The sequence below is a fragment of the Balaenoptera acutorostrata genome, chromosome 4, assembly GCF_949987535.1.
Source record: "Balaenoptera acutorostrata chromosome 4, mBalAcu1.1, whole genome shotgun sequence".
In the NCBI taxonomy this organism is placed as follows: domain Eukaryota; kingdom Metazoa; phylum Chordata; class Mammalia; order Artiodactyla; family Balaenopteridae; genus Balaenoptera; species Balaenoptera acutorostrata.
The window spans coordinates 144967592-144981085 of record NC_080067.1 but is presented as its reverse complement, the minus strand read 5'-3'; the positions used below and the strand labels follow the sequence as shown (position 1 = coordinate 144981085).

Sequence of the window (13494 nt, the reverse complement as noted above, 5' to 3'; positions counted from 1 at the left end):
GTTTTAAAACTTTGCACTACCAATCAGAGTCTTCTTGGAGGATGGATGATGAACCCAGGTTATCAGCTGTCTCCCCACAGACCGGCTGGATGGGAATGTTTGATGGGCCAATAGGAGAGAATGTCAGAGTCACCCCTGCCTTCCACTTAGAGTCTCAATGAATTTCTGCAAGTTGCAGGGATATCTGAACAATACTCCTTCTCCTTGGGAGGCAGAGATCAAAATGGCAGCCCAAGTCTCCAGACGCTCATAGCATGACTCTCTCATGGTGTGGACTCTCTGGTATGAGGAGACACTAGGGCAACGTGTGGGGCTGGTTCTGCTGGAACACAACACCACCACTGCGAGGACAGAGGAGGGTGGTAGGGAGCACCAGTCAGCATTCTTGGTAAACAGCTCAAAGAGTAGACACTGCTTGGATGCTGGGTTGGTTGGCAAAGGATAACACACTTTCAGGAGAACATAAGAAGAGCTGGCCCATCTTGTGGACAAAGGCTGATACAGGGCAAGTGCTGAATACATATCTGATGTTGAAACAATAAGGTTCTCCATAAAGAACAGCAAAGTGGGAAGATTCTTGGACAGGGATTAGTGGTTCTGATTTTGGGGCCAGAACCTGTGACATTTGGAGCATGATAATTGCTCTGAGGAGAAGCCATAGAGCACAATGGTTAAGTGTGTGATGCTTGGGGTTGAATCTGTCTCCTCTGGGTTTCAACCATGACCTTGGGCAAGTCCCTTAAATTTCCTGTGCTTTGGTTTTTTACATTTGTTGTTATGGGATAATAAGAGTACCTGCCTTTACACTGAGGATTAAGTGAGTAAATTCATGTGCAGCTGTGAGAATGGTGTCCAACACTCAACGTGTGCTTTATAAATGCCAGATATGATTGTTAGTATCATTAACAGCCTCATGGATGGATAACACTGTAGAGGAAGTTGTGGGACATGACCCAGCTCTATACGAATGAGGGAGGTGATGTTAATCACTCATGGCAAGAGGATTTATAAAAAGCTCTTCAGCTCCATCTCATCTAAATTGGATAGTTTAGTTCAGGCTCCTTTAAGTGCGGACTCAGACCAGCAGCTTGCGTGTCACCTGGGAGCTTGTTACAAATGTGGAATCTCAGGACCCAGTCCAGATCTAATGAATCAGAATCTTCATTTTAACTAGCTCCCTGGTGATTAGAACGTACATCAGTGATCAGAGGCAGACAGAGAGGACAGACGATATGAAGGCCCAGGGAGAAGACCATGGGAAGATGGAGGCAGAGATTAGAGTGATGCGGCCACAAGCCAAGGAGCATCTGGGGCTACCAGAAGATGGAGGAGGCCAGGAAGGATCCTATCCTACAGGTTTCAGAGGGAGAACCGCCCTGCCTACGTTGACTTCAGACTTCTTGCCTCCAGAATTGTGAGACAATAAATTTCCTTTGTTCTAAACCACCAAATTTGTGTAATTTGTTATGGCAGCCCTAGGGAAAGAATACAAATAGCATGGCTCTTCCAGGAATCTGCTTTTATCTCCTAATACAATAAATGTTGCCAAATCGATATTAATGTGGAGACCACAACACTCTAAGGACCTGGCGTGGTAATCGGGCGATTGTTAATGTGTCTAATTTGGCTGGGTAAGAATTAAGTGAAGAAAGCAACCACTTTATCTCATGATGAACCACACACCTATGGCTGTGAGGATGGGCTTGCTTCCTGCCCTCCAACCTCTGCTGTGGAGAGCACTGAGGCTTGAGCTGTGGTTTCCAGCTCAGATTCCTACTCAGGGGAAATGAAGATGCTCTGGGCCATTGGCTCCTCACCCAATCCACCTTACCCCAGGTCCTGTTCTCCTTGAACCCTTCTTCCCAATATTTTACCCAGTTCCACTCCTGTCATGGTCAGCCTATTTATGCCTGAGTTCCAGCCTTAATTTTTGCCCCAGAAATAAGGTTTTGTCTGTCTCACTTCTTCACTGACTTCTCTTAAGAACAGATTCTGCCCCTGATTTGGTTGCATTGGGTTTGGGTCCTGAAACTTCACTCTCTTGATCTCCACTCTTTGTGGTGGGTTCATTCACCATGTCTCTCTCCTTGGCCCCTTCCTTTACCCATCTGCCCATGAAATGAGGAGATTTGCAGTCCTGTCTCCCCAAGCATCAGGACCCATCTGTCAGGACCTCCCTCTACAGTCAGCTTCCAGGGACTCCCTTGTGTGTTTGCCCTGTGTTTCTAGCTTTTCTTGGCACCTGGGTCCTGATCTTGCCTGCTTAGCCCTGGTCATTATTATAGCAGTGACTGTGTGTGCTGGGGCCACTCACTTGTCCCCACTAGGCCCCCTACACTCAGGATCAAATTCCAGCATGCTCTGTTGGTTCTGTAGTGTTTGCTCATCTCTATAAAGCTCTCTTTGTCTCTCCATTAGCCAAGATCTTAAAATGATTACCCCTCTTGGAGCTTCTCTGAAGAACCCAGTATAAATTCTTGCAAATCAGGTTTTCAGAGATCAGCAAAACAATCTCTTGGAAACTTACCACTCCATCTGTATTGGCAGCACTCTGGCAAATCCCTTACTATTTGCATTGCTGCTCTTCAGTATTAATTCAGTACCCAGGGGTCAGGTCTATGGCAACATAGCAACTCAACCGTGGTTTGTTTTCACTTGACAAAAACACACGAGAGCTGAACAACAGCTGCTTTGTTCCAAGAACATCAACCACCAAATCCACTAGGCTACTTTGGATGCTCTGTGGAATGGCCCATCCAGGAGTCAGGAGAGAGCTTGCGTGGGGAGATGGGCTTTCACTTTGGTCAGTCCTGGGTTTTACTCCTGGTTCTGTCACTTCCTAACTATGCGACTTTGGACAAGTTACTTAACTTTTCTGAGCCTCAGTTTTATCATCTATAAAACTGGGATCCTGACAGTGCTTACCTGTTTCAAGGAGATACAACTTGATCATAATGGACGTAAGGAACTTCGAACTAAACTGGGTACGTACACTTGGCCACCGAGACTTTCCTTTGGGATTGCTTAATTTTGGGTCACCCTTATGTCTACTTTTCGGCCAAATGTTCATCCCTACATAGATAAACAGCAGGGTTGCAGATTTTGTTTAAATCTTAGTAAGCAGCATTCATATTCCTCTGCTCTTTTCTTTCAGCTGATGGATTCATATCATTTCTACCTTCTGAATACCTATCCTGTGTGCTCAGCCCCTGAATAACAGACCCCTGGCAGCATGCAAGGCCTCTGTGTAATTCTTCCAAGTTCCCAGCCTCATCTTTTCCCTGGGTGATCTACTCTGTCATCACTTAGCTCTGATTTTGACCCATCACACGTAGAAATCAGTTCCATGGTGAGATTCCCATGTTGTAAATTTAGGGGATGGAACATTAGACCAGAAGGGAGAGACCTGAATCACTGTACTTGCTTGCTGGGTCACACTGAGTGAGACACTGAACCTCAGTGAGTAGTAGGGTCTTCTGTAAAGTATAGGAATTAAACATATCCTACTTCCTTTGTTGGGTATAAAATAGATCATTAAATGTTTTGAAGTTGCTTAAAGCATTAAGAACCCTACAAGTGTGTGTATTGTTTGCTCTTTGCAAATCCAAAGTGTGACCAGAAGTCCTGGGACTTGCTTGCGTGCACATGTGTGTGTGTGTTGCTTGTATGAGGAGAAAAGGCATGTTGCAACAGGACACGCTACAACATATCCCCCATGTAGCAGGTCAGCCAGATTCATGGTGGGGGTGGGAGTTAGGAAAAGCACACGTTGTTTTGTATTGGTGTAGAACTGTGTGTCTGTTGTTTATAGCAGACTTATGGCAGATCTTTAAATCACATGCAGATCTTTAAACCATATGTAAACAGAGTTTTTGACAGACTCAATAGAGGCAAACCAAGAGAGATACAAAAAAAAAACGGCCCTAGGGACCGGTGAGACACATTTGGGACATTCAAATATACTACATGCTCAGCAGTATAGTGGAAGTGTTAAATTCAAGTAAAGGGATAGAAAATTTTGGGGAAAAAACCTCAAACAAGCTAATTGTTTCTGGAAAGAATATGGACTTTTGCATGAAAAATTAAACCATAAAACTTGTTTATCTGACTTTTTTAAAAAACATCTTTATTGGAGTATAACTGCTTTAAAACAGTGTGTTAGTTTCTGCTGTATAGCAAAGTGAATCAGCTATACATATACATATATCCCCGTATCTCCTCCCTCTTGCGTCTCCCTCCCAACCTCCCTATCCCATCCCTCTAGGTGGTCACAAAGCACCGAGCTGATCTCCCTGTGCTATGCAGCTGCTTCCCACTAGCTATCTATTTTACATTTGGTAGTACATATAAGTCCATGCCACTCTCTCACTTCGTCCCAGCTTACCCTTCCCCCTCCCCGTGTCCTCAAGTCCATTCTCTACATCTGCGTCTTTATTCCTGTCCTGCCCCTAGGATCTTCAGAACCTTTTCTTTTTTTTTTTAAGATTTCATATATATGTGTTAGCATATGGTATTTGTTTTTCTCTTTCTGACTTACTTGACTCTGTATGACAGACTCTAGGTCCATCCACCTCACTACAAATAACTCAGTTTTGTTCCCTTTTATGGCTGAGTAACATTCCATTGTATATATGTGTCACATCTTCCTTATCCATTCATCTGTTGATGGACACTTAGGTTGCTTCCATGTCCTGGCTATTGTAAATAGAGCTGCAATGAACATTGTGATACATGACTCTTTACCCTGAGAAAACCATAATAGCTGACTTTTTGAAGCCAGGTGAATGAAATCAAGGATTTCTGAGAAATTATGGCTGCCAGGATGCTCTGTTTCCTGCCCAGAACCAAAGCTTCCCATACTGCTGTGACAAAGTCCCATATATTCACTGCCCCGAAGACATGGTGTGGTAGAGTCAAAGCTCTTTCATGTCTTGGACATGGACAGCTCAGTTCTCAGCCAAGGTCACCCCACAAGGGCAAGCAGATGCTGGGAGATAATGGAGTAGAAAATAATATGTGTCTGAGAAATTTCATGCAAATTAAAATTAATAAAATGTATCCCAACTGATGAGCCTCATTACTGTGTTTCAGATTACTGTGAACTTTCTGGAAAGCATTTTGGCTTTTTTGCCGAAACAGCATCCTCCATTTTGACTTCCTACCATATGCACTAGACTTTTATATTTCCACCTGTCACATTCTCAAAGAACCTAGTCTTGCCACCACTGAGAATATCACAATGAATGAACCAAGATTCCAAAAGAGACACCTGTAGAGGGTTTGGAGCTTTGGTGGCTACTTTGTTGTATGCCTGTATGTGGCATTCCCGCAGGAGGACAATGACTGTTTCTTGGGTGCATATCTCCGCAGTGTGCATCTTAAATAGCTGTGTTGCTTTGCAGTCACACCCATACTGATGCCTTTAAGGCTTATATAATTATGTGTTTTATTTCTTTTCATCCATCAAAGTAAAAGAGCAACGGAATGCAAGGGACTTTGGTAAGGAATAAGGTGCTGAAAGGATGTTGTTAAACTGTTAACTTGATCTTTAATCATTGACTAAAATAAAATGAGCAAGTAGAGCATCACGGCACAAGAAAGAGAAGAAGCAGGAATTTCATTTTCTTTTCTTTGATTAGAAAAGAAACAAAATACATCCCTTTAGACATTGGTAGAAAATACCATCTCAACAAGGACCTAGTCATCCCCAAATTATTGTAGTTACCATCATTGGAAAAGGCTGTGTCAAATGAGTTTATCTCTGAGGTCTCTAAGAAAATATTAAAGTCCTGTCCATCAGAGCACCAGCTGTAACATCATTACCCTTCCAGTGAAATGAGAAGAAACTCAAGACTGTAAAAGTAGCTTTATTGTATTTGCTATTGTTTCACAGATTAGAGTGATTCCATATATATAAAAAAAGAAAGGTGATGGAGATACATATGAAACAAGAAATGGTTTGACAAATAGCAGAATGAATTCATAGAACATAAAAGGACCTATTTAAAGCTGATTGGTCATAGCATGATTGGGTTCAGTAGTGACCAAGTACACACACCTCAGTTAGTTTGAGATTTCTAACATGCACCAAGTAGTAGCTCAACCTTGAGAAACAGGAGTAACTACTATGCTAAGTTAAATTTAAGCCTACCTAGTTTAAAAATCAGAGGAGAACAAGGACACGCATCTTGCTGCATGGTGTAGTGATCAGATGGAGTGCTATATATAGCAAGAGAGCAAGGCATGATGGAGATTTTGGTAAATGCACACTGCCAGTATTTACGAAAAGTAGAACTGTTTGCTTGTAAAATCTCATGTCATTTGGGATTTCCATCTTCATACCATTCCCGTGAATTTCATTAAGTGGTATTTTGGAGTGGGCCCTTTTGGAATGGAGATGACTGTTTACCAAAGCATTCTTTTTCATAACTGACAATGCTATGATACCCTACAGAAATAATTCTTCAAAAATAGATCCAAGTTGGCTGTCATCCTGCCTTCCCCTCCTGACTGCTGTTGAATACTTTGTGTCAGCACACAAACACAGCTTCCTCTCATGATCTGGAAGTTTGTTTTTGTAAAAAGTCCCTGATACAGTCATACTTCCTGTAATGATTTGATTTAATGCAACATCCTTAGTCTTAAGATTGATTGCAGATGAAAGAATATGGTTATATTATAGTAAATGAAAAAAAATCATTCCTTTGAATTTCTCTCCAATCATGTTCTTGGAAGTTCTTTACTTTTTCAGCAATATTAAGGGCATTTGCAACAATAACAATCATAGGAATAATAAGCTAAGAGGTCATATTTCTTAGCTCAGAATCAACAACTTCTGATTTTTTTTGGGGAATGGGTAACTATGTAATCAATTGTAGTAGCTCCCTTGGAGTCTAATTTTGAGTAGGTTCTACCTCTAATATTTTTGAGGGGTGAAATTGGATATCTTAAGTTGTTGGGAAGGCATGGATACTAGATAAGATTTGGCCCTGAGTAAAGATAAGTTCACAGTTAAGTACCTCATAAGGCTGGAGCTGCTAAACAAAAAACTTGGTGATGGGCTTTTAGGTTGATGCCTTCATCTTTGGTTTTGCCCATCCCGTGCTGGTTAGGAATACAAAGCCATCAGCCTGATTCTCCAACAGAGGTTGGGAGTCAGGGCTCCTGTACATCATGTGGAGGAAGAGTTAGAGCCCATTGTTGCTGGCCCTTCTGTGATAGGCTCAAAGAATGTGCATGGAATCTACCAAAGTCCCCTGTGTTTGGCTGAAATTTACCTTTATTAGTTATATGTCCTTTATCTACATATATGACATCTTTGGCATTTATACTCATATGCCAATTATGTCCTTCGATTTCCATAAGCAATTCTTGTAATTTTATTAGGAATTAACTATTCACTCAAATCAACAGGTTTTTCTTGGTCTTCTATTTTTACACACTAGCAACATACTAACTGAAAGATAAAAGTTCCTATCCTCAGTTTTTAGGCATCTAAATGTCCACAAATTACTAATTTGGATTGATTGATTATTTTTAACCCACAGGCTTATTTGACTTGCTAGAATGGATGGCAAAGATGAAGAATAATCAGCCAAGGACATGTCAAGTTGAAAAGAAAATTGAGTCTAACAGGAGAACTGACAGAAGATCAAGATGAAGTGACATGACTGGAGCTTTATTTCTGCCTCATGTTTTTTTTTTCATTAAATATCTAGTAGAAAAACTTTGGGAAGAAGTGGGGCTTAATACATCAGTGTTTCTTAAAGGCTAGGAAAATTGCTACCCCTGGGAAGCCAGAAGGATATGATGACACAGTCTGTTGTAATGTGAGACTGAATGACCCATATTTCCCCTGCAATGAAGTTCTTTTCCACTGGTAGAAGTCTTTTTATGTGGAAGTCTAATTGATCAACTATTAGCTTTTATTTTTACACGTTTCTCACTGCCTTTCTTACTTTGAAGACAAAGACTTTGTTTCAGATTTCTTTAAAAAAAATCAAAACAACACAACGACAATAAAAACAAAGTCTACCAACAAATAGTAATTCCTCAAGAAATTAAGCAGCTCCTTTATTCTTTAAAATTCCAGTTGAATTTTGATTATACCATTTCATTGCAAATTTATACTCTGGAGACTCAAACTCTGCTCATAAGTTACCTCATTCTGAGAGCAGAAACTGCTCATTGCTACCCAGAGACCCAAGGACTGGTTGGCAGCTCATCCTGATTACAGATAAGCTGAAATTCACAAAAGGCAAAACGTGTGTAGTTAGTCAATTAGGAGTGAAATGTTAAATTTAGACCTTCAGGGGTAAGTCTTCCCAGGGGAAGAAAATTAAGGACACCTTGGACCTATGCAGAGCCCAATGCTGGAATTCGAGTGTACACTACAGAACTTGGAAATCAAGACTTGAAATGCTAATACCTTTCATTTGAAAAAAAATCCCATCCCAGAAAACGATTATAAAATAACCTGCATTCAAAACTAGTTATTTCTAATATTTAACAGTAAAAGTCTAGCAAGAATGAAAGCCAAGATTGAGAGGCTGGAAGGCTTTGTTATGCCACATGGTTGGATGTCTGACCCTTTGACCACAGGGACCAAATACAGAACCAAGCCCGAAGATGAGGTGGTCCTTTACTCAGCTACCAATGCAAAGGCCTCGTGACTTCCTTGCTTTTCTTTTCTCTTTTCTTCTTTCTCCAGTTGATGTCTGAGTACTGAGGATCCAAGCAAGGGAGAAAGAATCATATTGCAGTAGAAGTGTCCCTTTTTTTTTTTTTTAATCTGTCAATTTACATTTCGGTGGGATTGAAATCAGTCAATTAAATCTGAAAATTTAATTCAAAGAAAAATCAGACAAAATAGTTGTTTAAATGCATCTAAATACCTGACCCACTCATTCATGGCATTTTTTACTTTTAACCTCTAATTTTAGGTTTCTGGAATCTCATCTCTGGGCTGTAATTTCCTGTTAAGTGGGAAAGAGAAACAAAGATGGCTTGCTGTGAGGATCAATGAGTGAATCTTTGCTATGCTGTCTGGAGCCATTGGCTACCGAGTGCCGTGTCAGTACAATGTATTTTATCACTTAAATAAGACATGGCTTGCAGATTACACTGATTTGCTGCTCGTTACGTTGTGGTTTCTCAAATGGAACATGACATTTTTGAATGGCTGCACTGAGAAGGTCTCATGCATTGGAAATATTTCAAAATGCAAAAAACATTTTTGGGTCAAAATCCTCCGTTAGCTTAACAACTGTTAGTTGGGTGTTGAGCATGAATCTGTTTCAGTCAGATTCATGCCCAGATGTAATCAAATAATTTTGCCTGGATCCTTTTGTTAGCATGTTAACACGAGAGCATTTTGTACAGAGTAATAATAAGTGTGCTTAGAAAATGCTAAGTTTCAAACCAGAAGCAACTTTAGAGCTATTTATGGAATATTTTGTTATAATATGATTTATTGACTTGTACAAGTATTGGATTTTAAGACACTACATATTTATTTTGTGTGTAGTGCAATAGATCAGATGATCGAGTCTTCCAAATTTGGCTGAAATAGGTATGCGAAATGAACATACAGTAAGATTTCTCAATCTTATGCTACATCATTGTACCATATACAATAGAAGTATGCAAGATTCTTAATTTTGATCACATTCAAATTAGCACTGATGTAAATACTGTGGAAAAATGTAATAGTGCAAGAGAAAAACTGTAAACATGCCAGGGCATTATTTTCCTGTCAATTTTACCACATTATACAATAAAAAAAAGGTTTAATAACTAAAACGACTAATATCTAACTACATTAATGTGATTTTTTTAAATTAATTAATTAATTAATTTTTGGCTGTGTTGCGTCTTCGTTGCTGCGCGTGGGCTTTCTCTAGTTGCGGTGAGCAGGGGCTACTCTTCTCTGCAGTGCGTGGGCTTCTCATTGCGGTGGCTTCACTTTGTTGTGGAGCATGGGCTCTAGGCGTGCAGGCTCTAGAGCGCAGGCTCAGTAGTTGTGGCTTAGTTGCTCCGCAGCATGTGTGATCTTCCCGGACTAGGGCTCGAACCTGTGTGCCCTGCATTGGCAGGTGGGTTCTTAACCACTGCGCCACCAAGGAAGTCCTAATGTGATTTTTTTAAAAAGAGAATGAAGATCTAAAACAACCTGCCATGAAATGATCAACAGAAAAAGAAAAAGAAAAAAACTTCCTGAATAATTGAAGACAATAACTTCCTGTGCACGGAGATTGTATTTTAAACTTTTACAGCTTCAACCCCATGATTTTTACAGCTGCATTAAAGGTTCAGTTCTGGGTCAGAGGTTTTAGCCACATTTTCTGTTTAACGGAAGGAGACTTGAAATGTGGGAACATCATGATATGACACCATTTCACAGATAATCTGAATCCAGATTACTTGCCCCAGTGTTCCCATTCTTATGGAACAAAATATACATGAGCACACTTGTCCAGGACTTGCTCTTTTAATTGCAAATGTCTTCATGGGTAATTTCCACAATTGTGATGGGAGAGCCAGGACGAGCACGCCTCTGTGTGTGTGCGTGCATGCGGTGTGCACGCTCGCAGGTCAGGTCAGTGTATCCATATATGTGGGCTCATGTGTACGTCCATGCCGTGTCTACACACTCAAAGTCACATTCTTCTTGAGTGAATGTACAAATCTGTCCTGGTTTGAATGAAATGAGAATTCACCTTTTTCACATTTAGCCAATCCTAGCCCATTTATTCTCTGCCCCAAATAAACGCTCTAAATTCTGCCAAAATCCAAACGTTACCTGTGTCACACTGAGTTGTATGAGATTTATTTCATTACTGAGGGCATCCTTTACATGTTATCAGAGTATCAAATTTTGTTCATGCTTCAAGGAATCGTCTGTGTTTGAATTCCTTATCCTCAGCTCCACAAGTTCCTTGGAGTCCCATCCAACCTCACGGACTGGACTTCAATATAGGAGCACATTTCCGATTGTTACGGAGCTGAATGTTTCTTTTGTGTTCACTGTAATCAACAAGCATGTGCTTAGCTTGAGAGAGACAACCATTACTCTCAACAGTGTTATTCTGTTCTTGAAATACCTGTGGCAGTTCCTTTGCGGACAAGGTATTTTAATAAGGAATGAAATCACTGAAAGGAATATTTGTCCATAATAAAGAACTGGGGACCTGGGACCCACAGAGTCCCCTGGCTTCAGAAAGTTACTTTGAAAACATTGTCCAGAGTGAAGTTTTAAAACTTTCATTTTTACATGAATGACTTGTGGGGGTCCTGTTAAGATACAGCCTCTGATTCTCTAAGTCCAGGTGGGGCTAAATTACTAATAAGCTCCTGGATGCTGTTGATACTGCTGGCCTGTGAACCCATTTTGAATAGAAAGGGCTAGTACATTCCAACAAAAACAAATTAGTGTGAACAATCACATCAGCTCCATCTGTACATGTATTCACAACGATGCATTCCTGATTTGATCAATGTCACTCTGTACAATTACATTCACCGAAAAAGGTAAAAACAGAATTATTATATTTTGTGAGTACAGAGTCCCTTTGCCCCTTTTTATGTATTACCAGATAGCCTTCATTATAAATACCTTTTTCTCTGCTTGAAAAAATGAGTGTGTTTTAGAGCAATGATATAAGTGGATACTGAACCACGTTTCAGCTCTCGGCCATCTCGTCTTTGATACTTGGATTGAATAAATACATTTTGTTATAGCTGACATCCTTGTATGGAAATGCATTTCCTTTCAATATCAGCATTGCGAAATATCTGTCCATCCAGATTGTTTCAAGTAGCCTCCACCAAGTTCTTGGAAATGCAGCCCCCTTTTAGAAAATTTGAATTTGGGGAGTTTGCTTCACACAAAGCATTTAAAAAAGGAACCCTACCAGAGGTGGAATGCTTGTTTAGACAGCAGATCAAAGGAACAGGTCTGTACATCTGTGCGGTTTTTCAGAGTGTGTCCACACATTTTTGTTTTCCCAGTGGCCTCTGGGTTTGAAGGGAGCTCAGATGTGGAAGCAGCTCAGAGTTAAGTCGAGGCGACACCACTGCCGTCAGACGTTGCTCTGTTGCAACAAAAGCGTTCTCAGCTCTCTTTCCCTCTGATCTTCCTGCCTGTACTTCTCCTCAAGTTTCTGTTTCTCAGAATCCGTGCAGTAAAAGGTGCAATCTGGGCTCTTCCGGATCTGTTCAAACTGACTGAAATCAGCCACGTACTTGCCGGTTTTTGAGAGAGAAACCACAGGCACAAACTCAAAACCCCAGTAGATCTCCTCTGGGATGTAAGATGTGCGGCTCTGGCAGACAGCGCTGGTGGACTCCACCGTGGCATTGAGGAGAACCACCAGCTCAAACTCCTTCTCCTTAAGGTTTTGGGGGGTGAGATCTCTCAGGGGGCTCGTCTCATCCAGCATGTGGTAGAATGTCATGGGCAAGATAAGGAAGGGGCTCTCGGAAGAGGAGTCCACGTGGAATTTGACGGTGGCCTGGTTGAGGAGGATTCGCTCCCCCTCCTTGGTGACGTGGGTCTGGAGGAGCTTTCCCGAGAGCTGGCACTGAATCAGGAGACTCTTCCTCATGTTGGCCACCTGGATCACCAAGCACAGCTTCCCGTTCTGCTTGGTGATGACGGCACAGTGGCTGAACTTGATGGTCTCCGCCCGCTTTTTGGGTCTCGCGATTTTGGCCAGGAAGGTGCCCGTGATGAAGATCTCAATCAAGGTGGTGATGACCAGCTGAGCCACCAAGAGGAAGATGGCATGAGGGCATTCCTCCGTGATGGAACGGACTCCGTAGCCGATGGTTGTCTGGGATTCCAGGGAAAAGAGAAATGCCCCCGTGAGGGAGTCTACTTTCATGATGCAGGGGGTGTGATTTGAAGTGTGCTCACTGGGTTCTAAGTCCCCATGAATGAAGGCAATGGCATAGTAGATCACACCAAAAAGGAACCAGGTCATCACGAACGTGGCAGCAAACAGGGTGAGCTTGTATCTCCACTTCATGTCGATGACGGTGGTCCACAAGTCTTGGAGGTAGAGCAGGTATATGCCATCCACTTTGTCGATTCTCACGTTGCTGTGTCCACTCTTGGACATGACTCGGGGTCTGCTGGTCTTGAGGCCAGCTCCGGCAGTGTGCTTCACCAGGGGAGCACTGGCCATGCTGATGTTAATCGGGTCCATGGTCAGGCTTTGGGACCACCTAAGGAAATGACAAAGAAAGACGTTCCATTGTTGTCACATGAGGTAGAATGCCCAGAAAACAGAAACAGGATAATCATGTGAGATAAATACGAATGTACATGGACGTTTACAAGAAAGGATAATTCTGAGGGCAAGATTAATCAATGTGTACTTGAGGATGGCAGTAGGATGGAGTGAGGAGCACAGACTGGAGACAAGGAAACCTGGGTTAAATGTGGACTCTCCAACTTATTTGCTGTGAGACCTGGGGTAAGCTATTTAACCT

General features: G+C 41.6%; 1 protein-coding gene across 6 annotated transcripts in view; it reads right to left on the bottom strand.

Moving 5' to 3' along the window:
* Positions 1-5894: 5894 nt before the first annotated feature.
* The window catches only part of KCNJ15 (potassium inwardly rectifying channel subfamily J member 15), a 56858-nt gene continuing 49258 nt past the window's right edge, over positions 5895-13494 (bottom strand). For all 6 annotated transcript variants that reach the window (XM_028166871.2, XM_057544834.1, XM_028166870.2 and 3 more), the window contains one exon: positions 5895-13227. In XM_028166871.2, the coding sequence (XP_028022672.2) occupies positions 12081-13208 (1128 nt within the window). In that variant the 5' untranslated portion in view covers positions 13209-13227 and the 3' untranslated portion in view covers positions 5895-12080. The remainder of the gene's footprint in view (positions 13228-13494) is intronic.